The 9197-nt window shown below is 55.2% G+C and overlaps 2 protein-coding genes across 2 annotated transcripts; one reads left to right on the top strand and one right to left on the bottom strand.

Annotated features, from left to right (window-relative positions):
- Window positions 1–129: 129 nt before the first annotated feature.
- On the top strand, window positions 130–568 carry CLAFUR5_10724 (uncharacterized protein; the record flags this gene model as incomplete). Its single annotated transcript, XM_047909872.1, has 2 exons — window positions 130–307; window positions 387–568. 2 exons carry the CDS (start codon window positions 130–132, stop codon window positions 566–568), a joined length of 360 nt encoding a protein of 119 aa, XP_047764551.1.
- A 768-nt stretch (window positions 569–1336) lies between these two features.
- CLAFUR5_10723 (uncharacterized protein) lies at window positions 1337–5194 on the bottom strand (the record flags this gene model as incomplete). Its single annotated transcript, XM_047909871.1, has 1 exon — window positions 1337–5194. The coding sequence occupies one exon, from the start codon at window positions 5192–5194 to the stop codon at window positions 1337–1339; it is 3858 nt and encodes a 1285-aa protein (XP_047764554.1).
- Between the last annotated feature and the right edge of the window lie 4003 nt (window positions 5195–9197).

Below are 9197 nucleotides of genomic sequence, written 5' to 3'. Positions count from 1 at the left end.
AATCAACATCCAACTCACATCCAACAATAAACACTCACCACTACCACCACCACCACATCCTGTCCTCCATCATCACCACCAACCAACCCTCCCACAACCACAACACTCCCACTCACTCACTCACCAACCATGTCCTCCACGCCCACCACCTCAATCCCCTCAACCTGCTGCGGCAACAAAAACCCCGCCGGCGCCTGCGCCTGCGCAACAGAAGCCACCTGCTCCTGCGGCAAAAAACCCGCCCTCCACTGCAACTGCTCCCAAGCACAAGTCGAGAACAACCTCTCCGGCGCGAGATGTTCCTGCCGTACGTTTTCTTGCCCCACTCCCTCCCCTCAAACCACCACACCCTCGATACAGTCTACTAACACGACATCCCATTCCAGACCAACGCCCAGCCAACTCCTGCACCTGCTCCCGCGCCCCAACAGAAAACGCCAAGCCCGCCGCCGGCGACGCATGTGCATGCGGCAAGCGCAGCGCTAACAGCTGTAACTGCAACAACACCGAGACCTCAGGATCGGGAGCTTCGTCAGATCTTGAGACGGATTTTACGACGAGGAAGTAGAAGGTCTTGCTTGGAAGGATTGGATGTACTACTAGCGAAGGCAGGCATGAGATGAAGCGAGGCGTTACGAAGGGAGAGTCGTGCCAGTGACTCGGCGCGTGGGTGGCATGGTTAGCCAGATGAAGATTGGATTGGGGAATGTGTGTACTAGTACGAAGCGATGATACCAACTGAATGAGAACTGAGATACCGCCGAACTTTTGTGCTTCTTCGTGTTCTGTGTCTTTTGAGGTCCTAGTTCGTGGCAGACTTGCTCGACTTGCTATGCCACAATGTTAGCCGTGGCGGCAGGATCGCCCATACTGTGAATTGATACAGCTCATTCATGGTGTAGGACATTATTTCTTCGTCCCCATGGGGCTCAATCATCGCTACACACTAAAAGCACGCCCTCATCGTAACAGCCTTGCTTCGCATCTGATGGTATCGTGCATCGCTAAATCCACATCAAAGATGAAAAAAGCAATCCCGCAACAAACAAGCAGTTTCGTCTTCCCCAGCACCCCTCTCCTCCTCATCCTCCTCACGCCGTCCTTTCACATTCCTGTAGAACCTCGCCACACATCCGTAAAGTCGTTCGTAGTCGCTACATGGGGAATCTTGTTTTGTTTCGAAAGCAGTCATGCGCCGGGGACATGGCCGACGCCCCTTTTTCTGCTGTAATAGTCGTACAATGAAGTGAAGTTGCCTCCGTAGTGTTTGCGCGGTCGATGCGCGTCTATCGTCGTCTGCTGATTTCAAATCGCAGCTACGAGATCTTGTGTATCATTAGAACATGCTACCATCCAGAGGCGCTGACAGCGGAGCTGTGACTGATCGCTTGGGAGCTGTGGTGGTAGAAGTGGAGCGCTGGACGCGCTCAGGTGAGCCTGGAGTGACAAAGCCGACTTGTGGCACGGCTGGGCTCGAGTGAAAGTCTTGTGGCGAGACGATTGCTGGCATGCGCACCACGTTGCTGGGCGGGAATTGAAACTCGCGCTTAGGCGATGTGTTGAGAGATGGATCGGACGATGTTGCCTTGATCTCGTGGTCGCCAGTGGAGTCCGACCGGTTTCTGCTAAAGAGCTTTCGTGTCCCCCGACGTTTTGGTTTGATCGGTGGGATCGGTGGAGCATCTTCCATGCCGTTCTTCAGCGACGCTCCAGGAGGCAGGTCGACTGTGTCGACATTGGAGGTGGAAGATATGAGCTTTGGCTCAGAGATATCTGCCTTGGAAATTGTAATCTTGCGCAAGCCACCGGGGCGCGCGGAAGACGGGGTGATTGGAGAGTGCGACAACTCAATTGACGGACTAGTGCCGTTGAGCGCAGGAGTGTGATTCTGCGAATACGGATTCGCCACAGGAACTGGGCGACCAGGCGTGTATACTGTAGGAGTCAGACCATTCGGCGATGGACCTTTGTTGGCGGGTGCAGCCCGGGCCTCGAAATAGTTGGCAGCATTGCGTCTGTCCTCGTCGCTCTGGCGGCCGGTTCCGTCGCTACCAATGGCCGGTGAGGCACCAGGAAACGGCGACACATCTGGTGTATGTGCCGCTGCAGAGGTACCGTGACCCTCGATCATAGCTTTCTCCAGATCGTCTCGGTATGGACCTGTGCGGCTGCGAGAACGTCCCGTGGTAGCAGTGGAATTGGAGCGGCTACGAGCACGACTTGCTGGACCTCGACTCGATGCCAGCTCTCTAGCGCCCTGCACAGTGTCCGCATCTCTTGTTGATGGACCTGGACCATCTTGTTTGAAGGCAGGATGCTGAGCATTTGGCAGTGGAGGTCTTGGCGATGAGTTCCCACGAGGCCGAACGGAGTCGACCAGGCTGGTGCTGCTGGCGCCGTTAATGCCCAGAGCTCGAACACCCTTTTGAGGCTGATCTTGTGCGTGGACGAACGATTCTCTACTAGTCTTCGATCGCAGCATTCCGAACGCCCTCATTGCACCAGGCGCAGGGCTAGTGCCCCGTGAGTGAGCTTCCCACTCGACCTTCTGCTTGAGTCCTTCCTGGATAGCGGCGCGCCGTGCTGCCAACTCGCTCTGGAAGGCTTCGCGTTCCTGCTGAGTGGCTGTGCTTGCATCTCGAGTGTGCTGTTTGTGCAGTTCCTGTTGCCAAGTAGGTACGCTATTCTCGTTGGAGAACGACGCCTCCGAATCTCGTGCAGTCGGATGTGCGAATCTTGATGACGAGTCCTGGACGACTGATGGCTGCCGACTTGTTGACGGGAATCGAGGACTCGATGTCCTCTCTACTGGACTGAACTGAGCCATCAAAGATTGACCCACTGGACTCAATGCGTTCGAGGATCGGTCCACTGTGCTCACAGCTTCAGAAGCGCGACTTGCCCGAGATGCACCCGCGCTCTGTTCATCGAGGTCCCAAGGATTCGACACAGCATAGGTCGACTCACGTGCTGACTGAGCTTCCGGGGTTGTGTTCGCAACACGGTTGAACGAATCCGATTTTTTGGTGGTCCAAGGCAGTTCCGGCACTTCTGGAACCTCTTCTTCATCTTCTTGTTGTGCCACCTCCTCTGTTGGGTAGATCGAAGAGTTGTTACTTCGTTGACGGAGATGATGGACCATGCCGTTCAAGGCTTGCGCTTGAGGACCTAGCGTTGGAGAGTCCAGCGGCTGTGGAATTTGGAACGACGCCGCAGGAGCATTGATGCGGAGCGAGGAGGCTGAAGCCTTCGGAGCCAGTGGCTTCACATCAAATTCATCCTCTTCCTCGACCAAGGTCGTCTTCCACCTATCATTCTGGGTGGAGGGGTGCTCAGACACAGACTGAAGTGGTGTAGGCTGCCATCGTGTCTGGTAGTTGCCGTAGCCATACTCCGGCTGGTCGAATGACTGTGCAATCCGCTCCTCTTCTCCATCATCCTCGTCGTCGCTGGCGCTGATATTGCCAAAGAAGGTTCGATGCGTGTCTGGGAGCGGTGGTGACTTGGCGGGCGAGTCTGAGCGTTGGTCTGCAGATGGCGCTGGCAAGTGATTCGCCGCATTCTGAAACATGTTGTAAGCCTTCTTGGTCATCTCATGGTGACTCGGAGCATCGGATGGCGTTCTGCTGCGAGCAAAGAGATCTGGGGACTGGTTGCCGTTGTATTCAGACCTCTCTGTGCGTGGCTTCGCAGCAGAAATACTGCCCGACTTCTTCATCACCGCGCTGGAGTTTGATCGCTGAAGTGCCTTCTGGCGTTCCAGATATTGGTTCTCGTCGAATGCATGTGCCGGTTTGTTGAATGCACCCATCGCGGTCGCTTTACCACGATCAGCTGGTTCCAGAGCTTGAGTCAACACATTGTTTGGGGCGTCAATTGGAGACGCCGGTCCACTTGGCGCCGGACTCGAGGAACCTGACTGAGGGTGTCTGAACGATCCAAGAGTTGTCAGCGCGGGAAGTGGTGCAGTGGGTGGCGGCGACTGTCCGCGGAAAGCTGTAAATGGCTCAGTCGATCGATCGTTGAGGTTACCGGTGCTCTTTGCACCTTGCAAAAACGGTGGAGACTTCATACCGCCGATAGTGCGTTGCTTTTGAATCGAGTTGAGTCGAGTAATGGCAGACGACTGTTGCTCGTGCATGTGTTGATCGAGGCCTTGATCGTAGAGTCTTCGCGCTTTGGGGTTGGGTCGTTCGAGTAGTGGTGCAGACATTGTGATCGGGGCGACATTCGCGGCTGTGCTCGATGTCGCGGCTGTAGCTGCACCTGCTGGTGCGTGTCCAGGAGATGGCTGCGCGCTCACTGCTTGTTGAGAAGCAATAGATGTCGCTGCTGTAGAAGAACGTGCATCTGAGCGTGCCATGGACGATGTTGTCGACCTCTTCTTCTCATAAGAAGAAAGCGATGGTGAGTGAGACAGGTCTTTGGCGGAGTCATTAGGCAAGGTGTCGAGCCCATCGTGGGAACCTTCAAGGCCGAAGTTAAACCCCTGACTCTCATCTGAGGGGCGAGGCAATTGGCTTTCATCGAATTCCCTTTCTCTGTGCCGGTACTTCTGGAATGCTGACATGCCGACATCATCCTCGTAGACAAGCTTGCCTAAACTGCGGGTGGAGGTTGCACCACTGTTCGGGATCTTGTAGACCTTCTGGCGACCTCCAAACAGAACATTGCCTTCGCCCGGTCTTGATCGACTCATGACGCTCTGCGTGGCATCAGCTTCACTGCCATAGCCGCCGTCATCTGAGACATATGAGTTCTCGCGACTACTTCGGGTAAACGGCGGGCGAACGGAGCCCTGGATGGAAGAGACCTCTGCAATGTCACCCAGCGCCGTGGATGCAAAGCCAAAGTCGTTCATCATGCGTGACTTCCGCCGGGGTTGTAGCACGCTGTCATCGCTCGCTTTGCCAATCAACGAGTTCGGATCGTCCTGCTCTCTAAGCATGCTGAATCGCGTCGATAGGCTGGGCATGAGCAAACTGGTTCGGAAGTCGTCTGTCGATGGTAGTGCTGCTGAGAGGTCGAGCTGTGGTTTTGCTTCGGGCTGTGGCTTCTTGCTCTTCTTCCACCGGCTGCTGGAAGACTTCTTGTTGAGTGTTGGTGAAGCCGGCTGTGAGAGCGCATTGAGCGCCTGTTCGTTGGAGAGGGTGGCATCGTTGTTGGCCTTCTTCTTGGAGAACAGCTTAGACATGGTGACGCTATATAAGTCAGTACAAGTGACGTTCGCGCTGGTGCGGCATTGGCCTTGGAGTGGTCGCGGTGAGTGAGGTTCTGCAGCTTCCATGGGTGTGCGCGTGTGATAATGCAGGAAAGGAAGGCGGGCAGACAGGCATTGAAAGCAGAAGGTGCAGCACGTACCTGCAAATGAGTGTGGATCGAGGCTGCCTCGAGTATGCCGGATGCTATGATGCCGCGGTCCAGTGATCAGTGCGACAGCCGGCGAGGGCCTTCACTGCCCTTTCCCTCGCAGGTGCTGATGCGCAGATTTGGTGTGATGTAGTGGGTGGTCGCTAGACGTAGAATGCTCCTATGTCGGCGTGTCGCAAGGCCAGGGAGCATTTGAAATCATGCGCTTCGCGTGTCGCTGGATCGATGTGTGACTCGGTGCTGGTGCTGCAGTGGGTGAACGGGTCGGAGATGGGAGGTGGTGCTGTGGTGTCGCGTCTGTGGGCAGCCGGGTGTGGCATGCAAGTTTGCAAACAATCGATTCGCGCGCGGAGATGGCAGCGTCAACTTCCGCTCCTCGTGGTCGACACGTCTCGGTGGATGGCGAATGCGTGAGGGTGTGTTTGTTTGTGCGCTGATGAGCAGAAGCGAGCGGGCAGTGCCTGTGTTTGGGACGCGATGTCTGGGACGCGAGGGAATGGACGTTGCTCCGGCCTATGGAGTCACAGTTGGCAGAAAAGCCGTTGGCGTTGGACGGGAAGATCAGGCCGCTTAATCAGGAGTGCTGCAGAAGCACGGCCGGGCGCGCTAAAGACATTTAATCTCGTCAGCGTAGTACACACAATTCATGCGCCGCCGACCGCAAAGGAGCGCTGTCGATGGTACGTCCTCTCAGAGCTCGTTGCAACAGTTTCGCCACCCGCACGATGATGAGCTGGGGGCGGCGTACAGGCAATGTTCTTCTGCCGTCACATCCTCCGCCCCGAAGCTTTTTTTTTGCGTTTCACTGGGCCATGCATGAGGGATCAGGAGCAAGCCCCATCTGCAAGGTACCATGAGCCTATTCATTGCCGATTGTCCAATGGCTTTCCGCCTCCAAAGTGTATATGCGACCACTACGTGTGCACTCCTTCCATCTGGCAGGCAGTCACTTGAGCTCTGCGATCGAGCATCGAGCGACGAGGAAACAAGGGCAGGACGGCGTCAGGGGGGTCTGCCGTAGCACATGCGACATGGTGTGGGATTTGTTACCCGCGGGCGCATGGTTTGGCTCCAAGCGATTCCTGTCACTGTGCAGGAAGCACCTCGCTGCCGGAGTCCCTAGCGGCGAAGATAGCAGCAGCGGAGGGCAGGCCCGGCACCCATCTGTCTTGAATTGATCTCGATGCTGTCCAAGATCCTGGTGTCTGCGATGCCGTTTGTTCGGTCGCTCACTGCAGGCCTGTATCGTCGAAGAAAATTCGAATCATGCACTGCAGAGTCGGACAGCGATGAAGCACTCCCTACTACTGCCGGCGTGTGATGAAAGCGCTCGGCGTACAGAGACTGACTGTGAAACAGGTGCTCGAGAAGCCGGCCTCGTGTTGGAGTTCTACAGCACACCTTACTCCGACCACATGCGGTCCCCATCCCTGCAGCGAGCACACTCCGTACCTGCATTACTGCCACCATCTCATGCTCACAGCGTGGTCAAGCTCATGCCGCTAGCCATCATGCGTTGCACAGAGACTCTGGCGATGGGATCACATGGAGAAGTACATTCAACAACACCTCATACAGCATCGCCGTTGCTGTGCCGCCAACTGCAATCAAAAGACTGCTGTTTGAAGTCGCGGATGCATCTCACCACGAATTACAACAACACCAATATGCCCGTACCCGATGCTCTCCCAGTCCCAGATCGAAAGCTCCACATCCGGCGCCTCACATACTCAACACATCCCGAACACATCGTTCGCTCTGATGGTCTGGAATCCGTGCAGCCAGGATGTGGACATCGTTCGCCCAATTCTCGATGTTTTGTCTCGCCCGAACATGTGCGTGGTCCGCTAACATTGGAACATCTCACCAGGCAATGCTCGTCATCACGTTGGGAGATGCATGTGTTTCATCTCGTCCAGGTGCTCACGCACCCGGCTTGCCGAACATCGCCATCGCAACAGCACTCTTCAAGAAGCATGCGGTTACCTGTCTCATCCTCTCACAAAGTGGTGTCTCAGCAATGAACATCTCATCAGACGCGGGATGCCTTGAGGCGCGACATGGTCGTGTTCTGCTGGTGACAGCAACCGTTGCCTCGGCTCACGCCGTCAAACGGTTTATCAGACCGGGCCGAACGTTGCTGGGAAGCATTGTTCGCCCACCAGCATCTGCTCTTCACCGGGTCAGCCTCAACGTTGGGTGGTCAACACCGCGTCAAGACTAGCACAAGTCAAGGTCAACTACAGCGCCGCAAGGCTGACTTATGCCAATTCCGACTCGCCGATGCCAGTCGCGACGTCACGCCATTATGATCTATTGGCAGACTAATCTTCAAAGCAGCAGCCAGCCGTAAAGAAGGGCGCAAATGTGTTGCTTAGGGCAAGCAGCGTCCCAAGCAGCGAGTTCAGCAGGTGCACGCAATCTTCCACTGATGAGTGATTGCACCAACGTCAAGTCATGCAAGCAACCGTCAACAGAAGCCAAAGCGCGACATACTCTCGGACACATCATGCCGCGAAGCATTTCCAAGGCGCGCGGTTGTTGTGGCTATAACAGCGTCGGCATATACACCAAATCTTACAACCTACGCGCATGAGTTCCGAATGCTCGGACGACTCAAGCTTCTCGGACACCTTCCGGATGCGCATCCGCCTAACGGCGCGCAATCATCCAGCAAGATTAATACAGAGCTATGACAATAGTTCGCCAGGCGCGAATGTCCCATAGTGGTTGATCTTTGGCGACGCACGTTGTCACCAACGACGTTCCACTACACTTTGAACGTCAAATGCTGCTGCTGTCGCTGCTGTCATCCCACGCCTCGCGATTCGGGAGACAGCAGCTGTCCCAATCCCACAGCACTGACGATATAGGACAACCCACTCTTGCACTCGTACCATCGCAAGACACGCAAGGACTTCATTTCGAGAAAACTTGGACCACCAATCTCGAGCAACGAATCAACTCGGTCTCTGTTGTCAGCCTCGCGACAGACCTTCGGATCAAAGCAAGATGTACGCAACTCTCGTCTCAAAAACAACCAGGAATGCGAACATCGTGATGAGGCGCAGGCAGCATCACTTTGTGGCAAAAGGCACTGAAGCCTTCGAGACTGTGGTGCTTTGGCTGGAACAAGATTTCCGAGCTCCGAGAGTCATGCACACATCAAGATGGCGAGGATGGTTTGTTTACTCGGACGAAGTCGGTTCCTGGTAAGTTCCGGACACGAGATCAAACTTCCGAAGAGCGCGACGCAGTTACGCAGCTGGGTTCATCGTGGAGAGCGTGGAAGGGTTGGCCCTGCGTGGAATGTGATGTTGTTTGTTATTGTTTTCGTCTCGTCGCGTCGCCTTGTAATTGTCGGTGATGTGGTGATGTGATGTTGTGTGACGAGTGAGCGAGTGAGTGCTGATGGAGCCCGATATTGTCGGCAGTTGAGTGAGAACAGATTCGACGATCTCTGTCAGCTTCGAGAACGATAACAGGAGCTGGTGAAACGTACAGTCCGTATCGTGAGGCAGTTCACGTCTCAGCTCGACCGCGTGCTGGATGGTTCTTCTTCACTTTGGCATGATGAAGAGGGTGACAGTGATGATCATCTCTATGCATCGAGCCATGGCTGATCTCCGACCATTCCGGTCATCAGATTTCGAGGAGACAACACATGGCCAGAACAAGAGCTCTAGAGCCACTGTTGACTCAAATGTACTGAGATCACCGCGGACTGGACATATTCTTGGTAAGCAAGAGTCGAAAGTCCAAGACAACGGACAAATCATGTTGCTGACATCTCACACCCATTCTTACCACAGGCATTTGCGAGAATC

The sequence above is a fragment of the Fulvia fulva genome, chromosome 7, assembly GCF_020509005.1.
Source record: "Fulvia fulva chromosome 7, complete sequence".
Lineage (NCBI taxonomy): Eukaryota > Fungi > Ascomycota > Dothideomycetes > Mycosphaerellales > Mycosphaerellaceae > Fulvia > Fulvia fulva.
The sequence above is the reverse complement of the archived record's forward strand: the minus strand, read 5'-3'. Positions and strand labels throughout refer to the sequence as shown.